The sequence below is a fragment of the Daucus carota genome, chromosome 3 (assembly GCF_001625215.2).
Source record: "Daucus carota subsp. sativus chromosome 3, DH1 v3.0, whole genome shotgun sequence".
In the NCBI taxonomy this organism is placed as follows: domain Eukaryota; kingdom Viridiplantae; phylum Streptophyta; class Magnoliopsida; order Apiales; family Apiaceae; genus Daucus; species Daucus carota.
In genome coordinates this window covers 52560713-52582027 of record NC_030383.2, presented here as the reverse complement: position 1 = coordinate 52582027, position 21315 = coordinate 52560713, and the positions used below count along the sequence as shown (strand labels likewise).

General features: G+C 35.9%; 2 protein-coding genes across 6 annotated transcripts; both read left to right on the top strand.

Annotated features, from left to right (window-relative positions):
• Window positions 1–843: 843 nt before the first annotated feature.
• Window positions 844–17332, top strand: LOC108214235 (uncharacterized). 5 transcript variants are annotated; one of them, XM_064089348.1, is made up of 12 exons: window positions 865–1429; window positions 2124–2381; window positions 4899–5141; window positions 5287–5436; window positions 5728–7157; window positions 8417–8490; window positions 8595–8679; window positions 8779–8904; window positions 13518–13624; window positions 14324–14481; window positions 14879–14958; window positions 16929–17072. In XM_064089348.1, exons 1-12 carry the CDS (start codon window positions 989–991, stop codon window positions 16933–16935), a joined length of 3159 nt encoding a protein of 1052 aa, XP_063945418.1. In that variant the 5' UTR covers window positions 865–988; the 3' UTR covers window positions 16936–17072. The 5 variants fall into 5 exon arrangements, with proteins under 5 accessions (XP_017241602.1, XP_063945418.1, XP_017241604.1 ...); XM_017386113.2 differs by lacking the exon at window positions 14879–14958 and having other exon boundaries at window positions 844–1429; window positions 8598–8679; window positions 16929–17332; XM_064089347.1 differs by lacking the exon at window positions 14879–14958 and having other exon boundaries at window positions 867–1429; window positions 16929–17332.
• On the top strand, window positions 8911–13039 carry LOC108214236 (uncharacterized). The gene is made up of 2 exons (XM_017386116.2): window positions 8911–9782; window positions 9929–13039. The coding sequence occupies exon 2, from the start codon at window positions 9991–9993 to the stop codon at window positions 12919–12921; it is 2931 nt and encodes a 976-aa protein (XP_017241605.1). The 5' UTR covers window positions 8911–9782; window positions 9929–9990; the 3' UTR covers window positions 12922–13039.
• Window positions 17333–21315: the final 3983 nt, after the last annotated feature.

Sequence of the window (21315 nt, the reverse complement as noted above, 5' to 3'; positions counted from 1 at the left end):
CCCTCCGTCTCCCTCAATTGTTTACATTGGAGAGGGACACGGAGACCAAGACAATGTATAAAAAATAGTAAAGTTAGATGAAAAGTGGGTAAAGTGGTGGGACCTGTCAATATTTAATAGTAATAGATTTGAGATAGCGGAAGAAAGTAGTGGGTGTAATAGTAGTTTTTATTGTTAAATATGAGATAGTAGGGGAAGATAGTGGGTGTAATGATGAGAAAAACTTACTATTTATAGTAACGTAACGAAATGAGAGGGACATCTCAAAATAGTAACTGTAAAGAAATGAGAGGGACAGAGGGAGTAAGTGACGTTATCTCATGATTTCAACATCAAATCATATTAAAATTGATTTATAATATAAATAAACGAAAATTCGAAAATTCTAAAATATATTATATTACTTTGGCAAAAAAAATATATTATATTACAATATAATTATAATCGATCGATAAATATAACGATTATTTTTTAATTTTAATAATATTAATAATTTATTTAGTATAATATATATAAATTATATATATATACACACACTCGGGATTGGGGATTGGTACGGGGAGACACGAATCCCCAACCTGACGTGATCCTCGAAATTTTTATAAAACTTCTCTCGTTCCTCGTCCCATCCTCGAAAAATTCTCCGAATCCCCGACCTGAATGGAGTGGGGTCGGATCGGGATCGAGCGGGTGCACCATCGAAGTACTGTTTAAGAATAACTTATTGGAATTTAGAAACAGTAAGTAGAAAGAAACAACAAGTCACATGGGGAGAACAGTGCATACTGTCCACGTGTCCTCTGTACCCCAAAAATATTCCACAACCCCAATGATTAGCAAACCACTGTTCATTTATTTATGCTTACAATAATACCACTACTCTCCTTCCTAATCTATCTGTATCTCTTTCTCTCTCTCAATTAGTCCCCAATTTCACAACTAATCTACACACACATGTATATTTTATCATAACTCTATCTTCATCGCAATGCCTCTCGTGACCGGCGATCGTTACCTCGAGTCTCTCGTCAAATTCGTCGACAAACTCGCCGGAAATCTAATCGACGGCACCGTAACTCTCAAACTGAATCCAGTAGGTCTCCACTACGTTCAATCGAGACTCGAAGCTTTATCGGAGCTCGAATCGCTTCTCCACGGAGCTCCGGTCGATTATCTCCGTGCTTATATCTCCGATTTAGGTGATCACCGTGCCCTAGAACAACTCCGCCGGATTTTACGCCTGTTGACGTCGTTAAAAGTTGTGTCGGTGCTTCCGCCCAATATTAGGGATCCGACAAGGTTGTCGTTGCTGCCGTTTGAGAGATTGAAGGTGTTGGAGCTTCGGGGATGTGATTTGACTACTTCAGCCGCACGGGGATTGTTGGAATTGAGGCATACTTTGGAGAAATTTGTGTGTCATAATTCCACTGTGAGTGTTTTTAATTGAATTCAAGTGTTCGAATTAGTTTTATGTATTATTATGAGTGTCATGTCCTCAACTCGTATGCTAATTACATCTAGTTTAATTTTCCCTCAAATGTTAGAGTTGGTTTGAGGTCATTTCTTTGATTCTCCAGCAAGTAACTTTAAAACCCATGCATGAATTTTTCGTTTCTTTCTCTGTAGAGGACGAAGCTGCAATTTAGGGGTAAGCTTAAGTGCTCTTGAATCATATTGTTTTGTAATGTTAAGTTATGAAATAAAATTGTTTTAATTAGAACAAAAAGTAACAGATATCTCTTTGGGGAAGTAGAACTACAGTAATTTTCTCCAAAACTTTTAGAGTGTCTGGTTTTGGGTTACTGAAAGTTCTGTTTCAGTTCTGATTTACAGGTTTTGGTTGGGTAATCTTGCAAATCTTATAAGGTTTTTTGCATCTGTGTATTTGGATACTTAAATGCAGGGCCATAGAAAATTGTTGATTTTGTTAGATAAGTGAGTGTTTTTCACCTATCCCCTTTACACAACAAAGCGTATTGTTCATCATGATAATTATACCTGGAAATTAGATACCAAGATATTAAGATACCCTAAACAAGTTGTGCCTCCTTTTGCCATCTTTTAATTATTGTTTGGTAGTGCACTTCTAATGCCCAATGCCCCCCTTCTTTTTCTGTACTCAGGATGCTCTTCGGCATGTATTTGCAAGCAGAATTGCTGAGATAAAAGATTCTCCCCAGTGGAATCGATTAAATTCTGTTTCATGTGCTTGTAATGGATTGCTTCTTATGGATGAGTCTTTGCAACTTCTTCCTGTTGTTGAAACCTTAGATTTAAGTAGAAACAAGTTTACAAGGGTAGATAATCTGCGTAAGTGTATCAATTTGAAGCACCTAGATCTCGGGTTCAATCACCTGAGAACAATTGCATCATTAAATGAGGTAACACATGTTTACCACTTGTTTGTGTTGCTTTATACTTATAAGCTTATTGCACTTGTATATTAAACATGCATACTATTTCTTTAAGAAGCATCCCTCTTTCTTGGGCTCCGTGACTTGTTGAGTTTGTATATACAAAGATGGAAACAATCATTTCTACGAGTTATTATGAAAATTTATTCCCTTGTTAATGATTGTTATATGTTGTATAATTCAAAAATGATAAATGATATTGTTAATTGGATTCACTGCTTTATTTAATCTTTCTCTATTCATATAATGAATAGAGGATATTCTGTAAGATAAAATGTTTAGGTGTTCAAATTGTATCAAGAGAACAATAAACTAATATGTTAAACTAAATTGAAATATAGAATCATGGTCAACAAACAAAAAAAATTAGCAATAGTATACATGAAATAGTAAATCAATCATATATTATAATGTTTTTGTTTTCTAAACAAATTTATACATGTTACTATATAAGATTAAATTTGTTTTCTATAAAATAAGTTCACAAAATCAATCATAATGACAATGATAATATTACGGAAGTCAGATCACCAACTTGTAAAACTGCATAAGGCAAGGTGGATCACCTGTCCTCAGTGTGTTGGTAACTTCATCTCTGATTATACCGAACTACCAATCAAATAATTTTTTCCAACTCGTATTTTTATCAGTGCAATGATCATTGGTTAGTTTTTTTTTTACAAAAATTGTTCTGCAAGTTATTTATTTCATTTTCAGTTGTATGTCTATATGCTTGATAGCCAATCACACTCGTTTTTTTGCTTTTATAATTCCGGCTTCCTTTTTTCTGTGAAACAGAAATTCACTGAATATGTGTGTGTTACAAGGGATTTTCAAGGATTTGTAGAATCGGTAGGTCATAGTTATCATGACTAGACATTTGTCTGAAATTCCCTGACTAATCAGTTTAACTTGTCGATGACGTCACTTACCTATACAACCTATGAACCTAACATGTAATAAATTATACTTAACAATATGGTCAAACAAACACATTCCTTGAATGCATATATGAAATATATATACGAAACAAATAGCATTATGTTATATTGAATTAGTACATCACATTATGTAATGTCCAAAAGAATCTATTAAAAGTTACAAGTCACGATGACTTGCACAATTTAGTACAAAGCATGATAGCATACTAAAGATAGAAGTGCAATATCCTAGAATTCAAAGTAATGAAGGAGCTCTAAAATTTATGTCTTGCAAGGACACACTTTTTTTCTTTTGGTTTCAATCTCAGTTAGATTAAGTATACCAGCAGTCATGAAGCGGTTAATCGACTAGGTTAAGTCCGGTTGTTTATCTGGACTGTCAAATGGACATATTTTGATATGCTGGCAAGCTTTTAGCTGATAATTCTTTGAGACATCCCGACATAGTAACCCTTCTACAAGTAAATGGCCGGAGCAGAAAAATTAAAGAGTTTGCTGTTGGTCAGAGGGGATCTATATTCTATAAAGTGATAGGATTGCAAGAACTTGTTGCATTACGGCTTTTTTTAGGACGCTGGAAATGCTATGGGTTATAATAAAGTTTCAGTAATATAGGTGCTAGCTTTTGGCATGACGTGTCTACATGGTTTGGATCCATATAAGAATGTGTAAGTGTGTATCTTTTGATTACTCCAGATGCTTTTAGTCAAATTTCTGACGTAATTGTAGATGTGAGTTATTTAATCAAATTACTCGTCTATGAACATAAGCAAAATAGAGGGCGCGATCTTTGAGCCGATGATCCTTGAGTGCTTGGAGACCACTCACCCAATTAATAAGCCTGCTGTATTTTGCTGACCAGAGTAAGTGATTGACAAATGTGCTATTGACGGAAGGTTATCTCCTTTCTACTTTGGGAGAACCTGAAGATCTAGTATCTTTCTCCTAATACATTGCCAATGCTGTGTATTCTTTTTATGCGGTAGCTTTTGGCATGACATAGCTACTTTAATTTCTATAAAAGATCCTAACTGGAATATAATAATTTAAATCATTTTCCAATTTATTATTATATATACAATAAGTGTGGGACAAGAGGAGATTGACCATCTCATGTCGCCTTGTGAATATGCCATATGAGGATCTATCTTTTTGTCGCTTTCTTGGTTGTAGTTGTCTAGATATGTTAAAATCTTAAACATCAATTGGACACTGTTATATATTAATTTGTGCAACACTATTCATCAACTATTTCTTTATTATATGATCTTTTAATACTTCTTTTATACTACGGAATGTTAATGTTGCACAAATTTCGATTTTTCGGGAGGTGGTTCAATAATTTTAAGTGTCACATCCATCTATAAATTAAGCATATACTTTGGTTCATACTTATGTGCACTCTTTCATCATGCATGTGTTGGACAAATTACACATATATTAAGCATTAGGCTTACTATTAGACATGCTAGATATTTCTAGCTGCTTTGAGTTGGCCAAACCTGGTGTAGTTTACCTTAAACTTGTTTTACTGTCTTTGCAGCTTTCTTGTCGAGTTGTTAAACTTGTTCTTAGGAACAATGCTCTTACAACATTGCGTGGGATTGAAAATTTGTTGTCACTCGAAGGGCTTGATCTCTCCTACAACATTCTCTCCAATTTTTCAGAGCTGGAGATTCTTTCTGGTCTCACGCATTTGAAAAGCCTGTGGTTAGAAGGAAATCCATTGTGTTGTGCCAGATGGTACCGTGCACAAGTATTTAGCTTTTTCCCTGGACCATATGAAGTAAGTTGTGGAATATAAAAATTATTTCTGTACCGTTTTGGAAATGTTTGTGAATCTTAAATACATGCAGAGATAATCAATCCAAATATTAAGCAGCTCTACATTTAATATTTTAATGTCCCCTTAAAATTTATGACATCTGTAGATGCAGCTGGATGATAAGAGAATGTCTAGAGAAGAGTTTTGGAAGCGACAAATTATCATTGCCAGAAGGCACTCACGGCCTGCTAGTTTTGGGTTTTATTTTAAAGCAAAAGATAATGCTGGATTAGAGGTCCCTATCAATACAAAACCAGTAAGTTGATGCTGAAGCATACTAATTTGTCCTGCTACAACACACACGCGCGCGCGCGCGCACACACAATGGTAGATCTCCCCCAACGCAATTTACAAAAATTCCACGAATCCATTGGTGGATAAGTCCTTGACTAAAAAGATAGAAAGGGCTTTTTCATCAGGCAGGTTTATATGTGTGTGTGTGTGTGTGTGTGTATCCCCTTTGTATCAAGTATTCTATAGGTATTGATTCCGACTTTGTAGGAGTGTTTGTTTTTTTTGAATTATTTTGAATTTTTTTTTTCTGCAGAAAAAGATTTCGCGTCTTGCGAATATTGAAAGTGAAGAGCAGAGTCCATCTGTATGTTCTGATCTGGAGTCAGTTGAATGTGAAAATGAAATCCCAGGTAAAGTGGATAATAGTCTGGATGAGAAAGACGAAATAGTTGATCTGATAAATAGAATTGAGTTGATGAAAAGAGAGCGATCCAGTCTCTGGTTGGAGGAGCTTAAAGAATGGATAAATCATGATCCAAAATCTTCTATTGACGGTGCTCAATATAGTGGCAATGTAGTTGATCCTGATCAGATAAATTGTCCAGAAAGCAATTCAAGATATCAACAACTAGGCAAGTCCTCAAAATATGTGGCCGACTCTGCTCATGTTTCTTCTATTGATAGTAGTGTGTATGCTCTGGAGTGTGATCCTGGTTTTAGTGGCCGGCAGTATTATGATCCAATTAGTGATGTATCTACAACATTGTCCATGAGGCATGTTGATGTAGAGGGGATTCCTTTTGTTGAAGGAAGCAATTCTAGCCCGAGGCATATGCTATCGCCTTGTACAGGAGGTGCTCAGCCCGTTTCTTGTGTTGTCCAAGAAAATGATGGGGTTACGATGAAAAGAACTGTCAGACCTTTGGCTGCTATTGATGAAATTATGGAATCGCAATCATCAACAGCTTGCCTGAGTTCACCACCTCATTATCAGGAGGATATATTGCATCGTCGACAAAACTTAGAGGAAGAGCTTTTTCAGATATCAGCAGAGTCCTATTCAACTGCATCTACGGATAGCAATACAAGTGATAGTGATGATGATTCTGCTGAATTTTGTACACCTCAAGTTGATGCATCATTTATAGATGAGCCTTTGGACAAAAGTGTCGATGAATTCGATTTTACTGTAAGTTATTCTGGTGAACCTTCTTATAAGAAAAGGTACGATGTTCCAAAACCCACACACAATGGAAATCATTTGCTTGACTCAGATGCAAGACAAATTTCTGGTATCACTGAAGACAAGGAACCATACTCTTCTGAACTATTACAAGACATGTTTTGTAATGTACAACAGGAGGGGGACTGTCGGAAGAATAAAAATTGTAAAAGGATTTCAAGGAGAAGAGTTGTCTCACTGGTAGACAGAGATGCTGCGGATGATGAGGGGGTGCCGTTGCCCGAAACTCTGGATGCTTCAAGGGTTGATGTGGTAGACATAACAAAGAGACTAATCTCCCTTGACAGTGATATACATACCTGTGAAAATGCAGGCTTAACATCACACTCTGAACCCAGCGGGAATATTCTCTCTGAAACAAAATCAGGATATCTGGGATCAGATGATTTCATTGTGAATCATTTTAATTCAAATGTTGCTGATTCTTTAGTCCAAGAAACTTGTAGACAGTATGTGCGCTGCAGTTCTTTTATTGGCACGAATGGTGATTGCAAAGAATGGTAATGTTAGCTGTACTGTATATTGCCATTTTATTTAAAGAAAAAAAAAATAGTCCAAACTAATAGGTATTATGATCTACTGACATATAAAGATAGACAAGTAACGCAGATATGATTTACTCTCCAAAAAATATTTGTTCTTTCAGTACTTCCATAGTTCCCAAGCTTAGAAATATCTTTTGTATCTTATGACTTATAATTCGATAGGTGTCCTTTCATAATCTCTCTGAGACTTAGTTTTAGTACTTTTTAGCATTACTCTTGTCATGTTCTCAAGTCTTAGTTTAGACTTTAGCTGGGCAAGTGCTGTGTTGCTTATTGTCATCTTCCTCACGGGTACCAGCCAAATCTGTAACCTGTTGTATTACGAAGCAGGAACTAACTCTATGCCTTCCAACAGTGGCGTCATCCGTTAGGTGGCAATCCTTTTGGTTTGCTCCCCGTTCCCCTTTTGGTTTGCTCCCCGTTCTGTGTTATGAGCTTAGGATTGGTGGTGGTTTATGGTCTTAACTTCAAAATTTCACATATCTATAGCTCACCTAATCTCCTTTTTTCAACATTCAAATTAATTTTACTTTCCCCTTGTATAAGCAAGTATAACGAACATACTTTTGGGAAAAAAGCCAGTATAGATTTACTACAGGTCTTGTAAGCAATATTTAACCTGTATATAGTAGTATTCTTTTGTAAAATGTCTTGCAGAGCTATGACAAACAGAAAATATCATAGGAAAAAAGCCAATTGAGAACACAGAGTGCCAAAACAAATCCACTCAGGCCTCCTGCGCAGGCTTGCAGTTTTCCTAATTTATTCAGTATTATTTAGTCTTTCCCACATTCTGGTCAGTGCGTAACAGGTTTGATGGGGTCAGACCTACTTTTTAAGTAATTGCAGCTTTAATTGGTAACAGATAGTAACTTGAATGCTATAGATTAAGGTTTCTACTTTCTCGGTTAATTTCTATGCTACTGAGCTTTTGTGATTATCTGGAAAATGATGGGAGTTCAATACTACTAATTGTATGCGGGACTGTGTATTGTGAATAACTGGATCCTATATCTCCTTGAGTTAGGTTTCAAGTCATATTGCTTTATACCTTTTTTCTTGTCAGTTGAATTAGATTGAAGATTTTAATTATATACCTACCTGGAATACCTTCTTTCTTCTGTTCTTTCATATATGATTGGAGTATCTTCTTGATCGCTAATTATTAAACCCTATATGAAGCCTGTCTTACTATTGTTCTTTACTCCTTACAGTGAACTAGTTGTATTGCGGAGTAGCGAACAAAAGCTGTATATGCTACTCATCAGCAATGAATATGATGGGTCAGGTTAGATTTGTTATGGTATGAATGTTTTACTTTTTTCTTGTGAAAAACTATGTCTCTGTATGCCATCTTGCTTTTCTGAATATTGCTACCATACTGCATCTTAGCAGAGACTACGTTGAGTTTAATTGGCTGCCATAAAATTGAGGATGTTAAGGAGGTTTTAGTTGGTTTAGGACTTCATATAGTAAGGTAACTGAAATGGTGCGTCTCTATTATAGCTGAGTGTAGCGAATCAGCAAGGTTTTCCACTGTTCTAATTGTGCATCATTTTTGTAATGGATGTGCTAGGGTATACATTGAGAAGAATGGAACATATCTATTTCTTACCAGGAGCCTGGAAAAATCAAGGCAACTGTTCTGCATATTGGATATCCTGGATCCATATAACACAAAGGACGGCTTAATCTTAAGGAGGTGATCCATTAAGTGTGCTTTAAATTTTAGTTAAGCTTTTGAATATTTTGCCACTTCTCTTGCAACTTAGAAATGTTATGTAATTCAATATTCTCATTTATGAACGATTCACGATGACCAAGTGTCACTGTTACGGCGTTTATAAACTCATAGGCTCACACATGTGTAGGATAAATACTCAACAATAAGTTATTACACTTTGTTTTGTCCTCCCCACCCTTTTATTCTGAATTGCAGAAACAATTGTGACATCAGATGAATGTTATTTATTTAAGAAAATGGCTACATTACTTTATGCCTTGCATTTGTGTTACTTTGACTGATGTTGGCGTGCTCAAGTCAAACCACACATCCCAGTGTATCTTTGTCAGGCAAAGCCTATAGGAAGTATTAGCATATTAAGTACAAGTGCAGGGCAAGAATGTCTTTTAGTCATTCTATTCTGTGTTAGCTATAAATAGACTTGTGTGCTGGTATTATGCATATTATGAAATACAAAACTTCTCTTCCAAGTTTCTCTCTCTCTTCTCTAACTGATTTTCCCTCTCTTTCTCTCTCTAAACTCTGTCTCTCTCTCCTGATCTGATCTCTCTCTCTCTCATTTCTACATCTCTCTGCCCTAATTCATCTCTATCTAGCTATAATCTACTGTTCTGTTACTTGCTTTGCTGCTATTTCAGTTCATAAACTCAGAAAACACCAAAAATATACAAAAACAGCTTTGTCATACATTGAAGGCATGACAAATTGGTATCAGAGCTCTCAAAATCGATCCAGCCACTGCTTCTATCATACTGTGCTACTCAAAACGACTGGAGCGGTTGTGGAATCACTGTAATCGCATAAGTAAATCTGTAGAATTGATCAAAACAATCCAGGTACTCTGTTCTGTGACTTCTCTCTTAGATCTGAGATTTCAGTTGATTGATTTGGAGTTTACTGTTGAGATTTTATAGATTACAGTCAGTTTTGTTAGTATATACTGTTAGAGTACTTGTTTGTTGAGATTTGTGTGTTTTGGGAGATTGTGTTGCTGTTGGAGAAGTAATTGAGACAATTCAGTGAAACTGAAGTTATCTGTGAAGCATGATGAAGGACATGGTAGTTTATGAAGGTGTGGACACTGAATTTGATAAGGCTGTGTTAGGACTCAGGCAACAGCTTAAAGATGATGAAGAAGCTCTAGAACAGAAGATTGTAAAGCTGGAGTCTAGTATTGCAGTGGCAAGACAACTGATGGAGAGATTCCTGAAAACAAAAGTTAATAAAGCTAAGAATCAAGCAACACTGGGTAGCACAAGAAATGTGCAAGGTTTACAACATCTTAAGCTCACTTTCCCTAAGTTCAGTGAAGGTGATGATGTGGAAGACTGGTTACAGGACTGTAATCAGTACTTTGAGGTATTTGGAGTCAATGAGAGAAAGAAAGTGACAGTTGCAGGAATGCATTTGGAAGGAACTGCCAGGAGTTGGTACCACATCTACTCCCTTCATAATTCCATTTGTGAGTGGAAAAACTTTGCTGAACAGTTTACTCAGAGATTTGGAAAAGGCAAGCAAGAATGGCTGGTGGAAAGGTTCAAAAAACTAAAACAGACTAAGTCAATGGAGCAATACTACACTGAATTTGAAGGATTGGTGGGGCAACTGAAAGAAAAGATACCCTCTCTGACAGAGGAGTATTTCTTAGAAAGTTTCATTGGGGGAATGCAGGCTGAAGTGCAGCAAGTTCTCAGGATATTGACTCCTAAATCTAGAGAAGAAGCTTATAAGAAAGCTAAGTATTTAGAACAGACCAGAAGGGGTCAGCAAGGGAATAGTAGCCAACTAAAAACCTCAGCTAAGGAGAGCCAGGCTGTGAGCCAGGCTGCAGCTCAAGGAAACCTAGAGGTACTTGAAGCAAGTACAGGGCAAGACACAGAAATAAATAAGGATGAGGTGGCTACCACAGTAGAAACAATCACTCCTGAGGAGGGACAGACTCAGAAGCAACAGATAGAAGTGTCTGTACATGCCATTGAGGGCCTTAAAGGGAGTCAAACAATCACTCTGACTGGGTATAAGAATAAGAAGCAGTTCTCTATTCTGGTAGATGGTGGCAGCACCCATAGTTTTTTAGATGAAAAGACTGCTGCACAACTAAAATGTGAGCTGGTTAAAACTAAACCTCTGAAAGTAATGGTTGCCAATGGGAATCAGCTGGTTAGTCATTATGAATGTCAAGGATTTTCTTGGAATATTGGCAAATACAGGTTTAATACCCCTGTGAAAACCTTGCCAATGGGAAGCTATGACCTGGTGTTAGGGGTAGATTGGCTGGGATCTCTAGGTCCTGTGACATTTGATTTCAAGAAACTAGAGATGAGATTTCAGAAAGGAGAAGAAATGATTGTGCTGCAAGGAAACCAAGGGTCTGATAAACCCAGGCTGCACCAAATGACTGCTGACCAGTTTGTGAGGAGTTGTCAGAGGCAAGAACATGGACTCTTGTTTATTCTGGATGTGGTTCACCAGCCAGCAGGATCCCTACTCTCTCTTCAGTCAGATGATGGGAACAACAACTCAGAGGGGAATAAGAAGCAGCTCCACAATTTATTGGAGGAGTACAGTGACATCTTTAAAGCCCCTGAAGGGTTGCCTCCTGAGAGACAAATAGAGCATTCAATTGACTTAAAAGAAGGCTCACAACCTTTTTCTATAAGGCCTTATAGGAACTCTTATAACCAGAAAAATGAGATTGAAAAACTGGTGGCTGAAATGCTAGAATCTGGTATAATCAGACCTAGTAGCTCACCTTTTGCATCTCCTATATTACTGGTAAAGAAGAAGGATGGCAGCTGGAGATTCTGCATTGACTACAGGAAGCTCAATTCAATGACTATAAAGAACAAGTTTCCAATTCCACTAATTGAAGAGTTGCTAGATGAGCTTCATGGAGCTAAGTACTTCACCAAGCTAGATTTAAGAGCTGGATACCACCAAGTCAGAATGAAAGAAAGGGATGTAGAGAAGACAGCATTCAGAACTCATTTGGGGCATTATGAATTCACTGTGATGCCCTTTGGCCTCACCAATGCCCCTGCCACCTTTCAGAGCTTAATGAATGAAGTTTTCAGGCCTTACTTGAGGAGTTTTACTCTGGTCTTCTTTGATGATATCTTGGTCTACTCTAAGACCAAGGAAGATCATTTGGTACACTTAAAGAAGGTCTTCCAGTTGATGAGGCAAAACACTCTATTTGCTAAGCAATCTAAATGTGACTTCATGACTACTAAAGTAGCTTACTTAGGACATGTCATTTCACAACAAGGGGTAGCTGTGGATCAAGCTAAGGTTGCTGACATGGTCTCCTGGCCTCTGCCTCAGAACTTAAAAGCATTAAGAGGATTTTTGGGCCTGACTGGCTACTACAGGAAATTTGTGCAGCACTATGGAACTATAGCCAGGCCTCTGACAGATTTATTGCAGAAGGATAGCTTTCATTGGAGTGAAGAAGCTACTAAAGCATTTCAGGCTCTCAAGAATGCCATGGCTAGTACTCCTGTATTGAGGTTACCAGATTTCAGTAAAGAATTCACCATTGAATCTGATGCTTGTAATACTGGCATAGGTGCTGTATTGACTCAAGAGGGCCAACCACTAGCTTATTTCAGCAAGGCATTGGGGATAAAAGGACAAGCAATGTCTACCTATGAAAAGGAATTGATGGCCTTAGTAGCAGCAGTGAAGAAGTGGTCTTCCTACCTAATGGACAAGCATTTTACTATTAAGACTGATCACTGGTCTCTAAAGTACTTGACTGATCAAAAGATCAGTAATCTGTTGCAGCAGAAATGGATCAGCAAGTTATTAGGCTATGACTACACTATTGTGTACAGGAAGGGAAAGGAGAACACTGTAGCTGATGCATTGTCCAGAAGATTTGAGGATGAGTCAAGTGGAGGTGTTGATAACCATGAGGACATGGCTGCTGTTAAGGGGGAAGGATTGTCAGGCAAAGCCTATAGGAAGTATTAGCATATTAAGTACAAGTGCAGGGCAAGAATGTCTTTTAGTCATTCTATTCTGTGTTAGCTATAAATAGACTTGTGTGCTGGTATTATGCATATTATGAAATACAAAACTTCTCTTCCAAGTTTCTCTCTCTCTTCTCTAACTGATTTTCCCTCTCTTTCTCTCTCTAAACTCTGTCTCTCTCTCCTGATCTGATCTCTCTCTCTCTCATTTCTACATCTCTCTGCCCTAATTCATCTCTATCTAGCTATAATCTACTGTTCTGTTACTTGCTTTGCTGCTATTTCAGTTCATAAACTCAGAAAACACCAAAAATATACAAAAACAGCTTTGTCATACATTGAAGGCATGACAATCTTAAAGCAGGGTTTGGGGATGATAAGGTTATATAGACTCACCTGTACTCTTAAGAGTACAGAGGTGGTCTCTGTAAAGATCCCTGACTGTCAACATGTTATATGATTCTGGTAATTGATTTCTTTAGCTGGTGTAGTTGCTTGGAAAATATATAGGACTTGATTTTTCTGTTTAATGTCATTTTAGCTAGTTATATGTTGTATTCTGCTCTGATGCTATATTACTGTTTTGTAATATGGCAGCTTGGAGCAGGTTCAAGTAGATTTAATTTCCAGGAATTTTCTTGGAGGCTCCAATACGAGCATCTTTCAGTTCTCGATGGTTCTCCACTGGCGATGTACTTTTACAGGTAAGTGAATTTCGAAGTCTGCCTTAATTTTTTTTTTCGATACTATCACCTTGACATGTGGCCAAAACAATAGATAGTCACTAATGGTAGATAGGTGAATGAAATTATTGTTGAAAGATTTGTGAGTTTAAGCATCACAATGAGCCTGAAGTTAATGATTAATATTATTAGTGTTTTTTACATATCAGGATAATTATATAAATAGGAAGTGGATTCTATTATCCAAAGGTCTTATTGGCTGTGCCGAAACTGAATCAGTTGATTTCATTGGATGTTTGTAGGATAGAAGAAGGCAAGTGAAGGCTGCGTTAGTTAAATAAAATAAAAATTTAGCCGATTTGAATTTATACTGTAGGATATGAAGTGCTTTCATGTAATGTTCATCATTACTTATATCCATCCTGAAAATAGCATACATCTTAGTTCTCCTTGCTTAAGAATGACAGTTTCATACTTTTGAGCAGTACATTAAAATTGTCTATTGTGCCGGATGAATTTTTAAGATCTCTGTTTTGAGAGGCGATTTCTTCTAATCATTGTATATATGTTGCAGTCAGCATTCAAACATATTTTCAAAGGAGGTGCTACTTCAGTCAAAATGAACTTAAACATGCTATCTGTAATATAAATTTGTTTTCCTCGAGAACTGTGTTATTCATGTTTCCAGTTAGCAGTATTAAATATCTCCATGTTATGCAGAGGACTCGTGGCTCTCAAGATCTCTTTTCGTCCTGGAAAGACATTTGCTTCTTTGCATTGAAGACTTTTTGCAGTTCGGATCTTTAACTGAGATTTCGCCTTGCTCATCCTACTTCTCGTTTGATTCATGCTGCTCCATTGTTGATGTGCAGGAGTTGGTATGTATTCTTGGGCTTATTTAAATCTTGAGCATTCTACCTATCATCTGTTTATATGACTATATAAAGCTTTATCTGTTCCGATGGTGCATTATCTGCATTATATTTTTGCAAGTCAAAATATACTTGTAGGTATCTTCTTCATTTTTTAACAAGAAAGGGTAGGGAGACCAACCCCCTATATTGATAGAAACACTCCTCACTTGGAGAAAATTTCTCCTCCGGCAGGAGAAAATATATTAGGGAAATTACATTAAAGGGACCCTTCAAAACTCTCGATGAAATACAGTGGAACATCAGAATATTTAACAAATATACGAAAAGTCACGATATATTTCACCTCAAGCTAGGGGAGGAATCATTAGCAGTGAATTGATATCAGTCGATATATTGTTAGATAATTGGAGATCCAGGAAAGATGAGAGCATCAAAAGCCCTAAAGGTCATGCTACATATAACGAATACAAATTCTCAATGGTACCCTTCTGCTTTCGTCTTTTTTAAGTGGTGACATTTTGCATTTCGACTTATGAGTGGTCCCCTTTATTCTAATTTTCATATATAAAGAGTAACACTTCTGGAAATTTAAATTTGTTCAAATATTTTGATGATTATGTTTTTAAATGCAGTAGATTGTTACAGGTGTTGGAAGCACGAAAGGAACTAAATTTAAAATGGCTAATCAAGTCATTTACTTAAATTTTAACGTTTATTTGACGGAATGGAATGGCTAATTAACACTTAGTTAACGGAATGGTTAACTAACATTTAGCTAATGGAATGGCATAAATCAAGTCATTTACTTAAATTTTAACGTTTATTTAACGGAATGGAATGGCTAATTAACACTTAGTTAACGGAATGGTTAACTAACATTTAGCTAATGGAATGCATCATATACGTGATACTTAAAATACAAGAAGTACCACTCATAAGTCGGAAATAAAAGACGCCACTTGGGAAAGTCAATATAGATGGGTAACATTGAGAATATCTCATTAACTAGAAGGCAAAGAAAAGAAATCCAGTCCGTCCTCGAATCAACAAGATACCAATCTTCAAGCTGTGCCTCAAATCAACAAGCTACCAAGCTCTAAGCCGTGCTGAACATCAAATCATATCATGAATCGAAGAAATGATTGCATAGAAAGTCTGAAAATAGGGTAAAATTATAAATTGCAGTAAACAGATCACAAAATCACATATATGTATGTTGTATAAAGGCCTCTGGTCAGTGGAGAAGACATAAAAACCACATCATAAATCGAAGAAAACTGAACCAAAGAAACTGCGGGTAAAGTTATAGATTGAAGGACTAAACAGATTACATAATCTTATATATGTATATTATATTAAGGCCTCTGGTTAGTAGATAAGCCACCGGCGGAGGAGAAGACACGGAATTTGGGTTTCTTCTTTTATGTGGTGTTTACAATTTCCTCTGTTCTCATATTTATCTCTTTGTATCTACTGAACTGGGAATAAAATTAATTATAAAAATTAAATATTTTTGAATCTGTGTTATTGGATATATAGCACAGCACAAAGATGGGCCACTTTCCCAATTAGTTAGTTGGATGCTTTTCAAAGCTGGTACAAAGATATCAATTAGTGAGAGAATTTTAAAATTAGTGATTACTGGAAGTTGGGTATGTACTTGGGGAGAAGATATATGTTTCTTTTTGCAACCAATCAGTCATGGGTTCGACTATCTTATTTGAAATGCTAGGGGCCATTTTCTGGAAACCCAAAACAGCCTATTTACTGGGTAGAGGTAGGCTTGCTACATCCTTTCCTACCCACACCCTGCTCGAAGAGTGATATAAGTGGGTGCGTTCTTTTTCCTTCTAGGTATGGTTGTTGACATCCTTCACCATCTTCAAACTAAATACATTTTTCAATTCTCAATATCTATTATGTATCTCGCTATACTACTACTGTAAATGTTCCTCCCCCCCCCCCCCCCCCCCCCCCCCCCCCCCCCGCGGCTCTCTTCTATTGTGTATCTGCTCTATTATTTCAAAATAATTCCAAACCTCGCTATACTACCACTGTAAATTTTCCTCCCCCCTCACTTATGACTTGTTTATGGCTTTTTGTAGCCCTTATCCCGTGTCATGCTCATTCGCTCTCCCTCCCAGCCTCCCAGCCTCCCCTCTCTCGATGACCTGTTTATGGCTTTTTAAAGTCCTCACTGTTGCTTGCTTCATGCTCTATACTTATTGTAATGACCTGAATACCTGATTGATTCCTTTTGAAGTTAAAAAGCTGAGTGGCTTATATTTTAAACTATTACTACCATCATGCATTCTCAAACTCGCCTTCTTGTGCAGCAAAAGTCTCACTTAATGTTATTTTGTTTTGCACTAGATCAAAATTTCTTATGATATCACTTGGCAAAAATATGAATTCTGATATAGATGATGATTATCAATCTCATTTTTCAGGTCATAGAAAGCAGTGAGAGTTTGTGCTTAACGTTGGCTGTTAAAAAGGTCATGTCAAAGCTCTGCCTTGACAAAACAACTAATGAAGTGGGGACCATACACTCTCCAGCAGTTCCCCTGACATGGAAGCTCAGATGGTTCTCTGAAGAAAGTCTTTTCAAGTTTTTGTCATTATTTAAGGCCCTTCATGATTCAGTAACATCGGCTCCTTTAGTTGTAGTACATAAAATGTGAATTCCTTTTGTGTGTTTCATATTTAGTTATGTACAAATGGTTGTTATTATCTGTATATCGGTTCTTGTTAGGTCAGTAGTTCTTTCTTATTTTTTCATTCTTTTATATCTTGTAGGATATTCAAACACTGTGAATAGTTTTGAGCTACATCTTCCCCATTGTTCCCTAAATCTATTTTCTGGTGATGATCATTTTTCTAAATAGAAGAAACAAACCAAAAGCAGAAAGAGGAAAAGAGGCATTATGTGTACATTGCTGATATGTGTTATATTTGTTGGAAAATAATAGGGATAATTTTATTCGAAACTATATTGCAAATTTAAGAACAGGCATGCAAAATCAAATACAAAACGATTTATGAAGGGAAGATGAAAGAATAATTAGTAATAACAAAAGGGTTTGTCTAGTGTGTGCCCATGGGCACATGCTAAGCAGAAACTTATAAATTTGGTGTGTTTTTATTGGTGTGGTTGATGTGAATGCAGGGGGGCTAAGCCAATCAAAAGAAGAAGAGTTAATTGCAATTGGCACCCCTTTGGTTTCAGCATATTGCACATTGCACCTAATAGTTTTGGAAAATACACTTTGCAGCCCCAGACTTTTAACCTGTAGACATTTTGCACCCTTGTCGTTAATTTCTGCCGTTACCATTAATTTTTGCAGGGGCATTTTGGGAAATTTAATTATATTTAATTAAAATCAGATCTTTATTTAAATTTTCTGACCATCTAAACGATATTTTTTGGAAAAACTTAAAGAACGAAAGTTGTAGAGAATAAAAAGATCTTTTTAGAACAATAAGGTTCAAAATTTTAATATTTATTTAAAAACGATTGTTCATTTTTACAAGATTGCTAATTTTTGAATTTTTTAAGAATAATTATAAAAAAATTACGAAAATTTTGAATTTTATAGTTCTAAGAAGATCTTCTTATTCTCTACAACTTTCGTTTTTTAAGTTTTTTCGAAAAATATTGTTTAGATGGTCAAAAAATTTAAATAAAGGTCTGATTTTAATTAAATATAATTCAATTTCCCAAAATGCCCCTGCAAAAGTTAACGGTAACGGCAGAAACTAACGGAAAGGGTGCAAAGTGTATACGGGTTAAAAGTCTGGGGCTGCAAAGTGTATTTTCCAAAATTATTAGGTGCAATGTGCAATATGCTGAAACCAAAGGGGTGCCAATTGCAATTAACTCGAAGAAGAAAAAATAATCAAATTTTGTGCTTATTGTGTGCCCATGGGCACACCAGAGAAAAACCGATAACAAAAAATTGAGAAGAAAGAGAGAAACTTTGTGAAGATTAATCGCCCTTTACTCTGTTGGTGTGTCATGTCATGGTAAAACAACCAACTTTTGTGTGAGAAAGGGCCCAAATATCATTATTTATCACTTTAATGTCCCAGACACCGATCTTTTATAAAGTGACTCCAAATATGTGACGTTTTATAAAGTAGTGTTTAGTTATAACAGAAAAACGCTATATTGTATAGTGTTTTTCTCTTTTATAAAAGTAAAATGTTACATTGTGTAGCGTTTTAACTTTTTAATATAACATCAATGCCATACAATATAGCATTTTATGTGTTAATTGTTAGTATTGGTGTCCTAGAGACAATACTATTGTGTTCTATTGTAGACATTTATGGATTATGTTATATTGATTATTGAATAAATATTTATTATGTCTTTATTTACTGCGTAATAAATTGAAAGCATAATAAATGTCCTTGGAATATTATATGTAATTCTATATCTTTAAGTACGTGACTTAGAAATGAGATTATAAGAATAATATCAATATTCCTAAATGTCCCTAGTCGAGTATTATTGTTAAGGGACAATAATGATGCATTGAGACTAGTATGTTTGTTGACTGATGATCACATCTCATTGATCATAGGTATAGTGATGCTAAAGTCAAGAACATAAGTGCATGTATCGACACATGGCACTGGAATGACCCACCGTGAGATTTTACATGTTAATAAGTGTCATTGGAAATTCTCACTGTGATAATGATGTAATGATCCTCTGACTTGATATCATTATATTTCTATATGAGAATTAATATATTTTGGTTGCACTAAAAGTTACCTTTGACCGGGTGATGATGAAATGTACATTGGGTATATTATGAATCGTATGAGAAATATGAATGATCTAGAAAGGATTTAACCCTCCTATTTTAGGAGTGATATTATTGGCCTCTTGATTGAGTGAGACTATAAAATGCATGACCGTGCTCAAATATTGATTTGTTTAATAGTCTACTCATTGATCAAGGAAATTCGGATTAGACGATGAAGAGGATGACACAATACATGCCTTTAGTCTGATCTATAATATAAGGTTAAAGGGATTATATTACATTGTACATTATTCACAAAAGATTTAATTGAATCACCAATTATTATTATTACTTGGGTAGCAATGATGTATTACTAGATGCCGCTCATTGTTTATAATTTTATTATTGGATATTAAAATTATTGCCAACGTAATAATAACCTAAAGGGTCACACACTTTGAACGTTTAAAGGAGTTTTAATTTAAATTCTGAATTTAAATTAAATGATTAAGTTCGAAATAAATTATTTAATTGAGCCGGTCTTCATTAAGTAATTAGAATTTCGAATTTAATATTAAAATCAAAATCAGATTAGGTTTGGAGAAGCCCAAATCCGATTAGGGTTTGGCCCATCTATCTCTCTCTTCCCTATAAATACATAATGATGTATTGTTTTAGGGTTAAGATATATAAAATTCGTTTTTACTAAAACCCTAGCAGCTCTACATCAGAGAGAGGCTAGAGGGAGAGAGAGAGAGGCTGCATTCGGCTAGTACCGGCTCCGGTGATCTTTGGCGATCAGACGTTCGTGTGGACTGCTTAGAGACGCGATCCTTAGACCGAGGGCTGCGTGGTGATTGCTTGTTTCGGACCTCCATCTTTCGCTAACATAAAGCTTCAACAAGGTATTACTTCGTATCTCCATGATCAGCCATACTTTATAGATGGATCCTCGGGTTAGGGTTTCGGAAATTTTTGATTTTACGTCGATTATCCGCTGTGTTTGTTGCCCCGAAACCCAACATTAATATATACCCCTCTTTCAACATCAAACAACTATCTTACGAGAGAATTAACAATCATATTGCGCGGCCAAATTTAAGCAAATTCAAGCAACGACATCTTAAGCAAATTGCAAGTAGGGGAGAGCGCCACGCGGATCGTGCGGTTTTAAGGTAAAACCGCAACCGCAAATCTTCGGTTTTTAAAATTGAAAACCGAAACCGCCGGATCGATTTCGGTTTCATAAACTCGGTTCGATTTTAAAACCGCAATAAATAAGAATAAAAAATATACTTCCAAATTGAAACAATAGAGAATTTATGTGGATTTAGTATATACTTCAACCTTAATAATGAACCACATTATTATATTATCGAATTTAAACAAGATTAGATTACAATGAAACTTATATATTTTGTGGAGATCATGATGGAAGTAGATCAACGACTCAATTGTAGTGATACCAAAAGAAAGTGCTTAGTGGAGAACTCGTTCGTATAAAACAATTTTAACAAAATAACCTCAGCACATTTCAACCCCACTTCCTAGTAATCTCTCGTGCCTCCATTTTACTTCATTCATTATATATTCTATATATACTAGCACTGTAGCTCGTGCAAGGAACAAGCATGTTTTTACACGTGTGAATGGATGTTGCTAGTTTTGTTGGTGTCCGACAATACAAATAATAGATAATTATTGTTGTGTTAATTTTGGGTTTTTATTGTTACAGTATGGTGAAAACATATTTTTAATCATTTAAGTGTTGCACCAATCGTTAATCTAACTTAGAAATAGCTGTCCTTAAAACTCTATAAGCAAAAGTGTTAGGTTTGCCTAACTCAACGAAAGCATCAATGTTAGGTTTGCCTGTTCGAGAAGGTTATTCTCGAGGGAAATGATGTAAGAAAATTCAATACTAGTTTCTTCATAGTCATCTTGTCTACAAGAATTCTTATTTATAAACAATAGAAGTGAATGGATAATAAAAACACCTAATTTGCTATCTTCATTCACCTAATTGATAACTTCAAACACCTAAGTTGAACAACTAATAATATCCTAAGTATCTTGTACT

Coding starts and splice junctions, on each gene's coding strand:
- LOC108214235 (XM_064089347.1), top strand. CDS start 989: ATGCCTCTCGTGACCGGCGATCGTTACCTCGAGTCTCTCGTCAAATTC. Junction 1,430..2,123: donor TTGTGTGTCATAATTCCACT/GTGAGTGTTTTT, acceptor TTCTGTACTCAG/GATGCTCTTCGGCATGTATT. Junction 2,382..4,898: donor CAATTGCATCATTAAATGAG/GTAACACATGTT, acceptor CTGTCTTTGCAG/CTTTCTTGTCGAGTTGTTAA.
- LOC108214236 (XM_017386116.2), top strand. CDS start 9,991: ATGATGAAGGACATGGTAGTTTATGAAGGTGTGGACACTGAATTTGAT.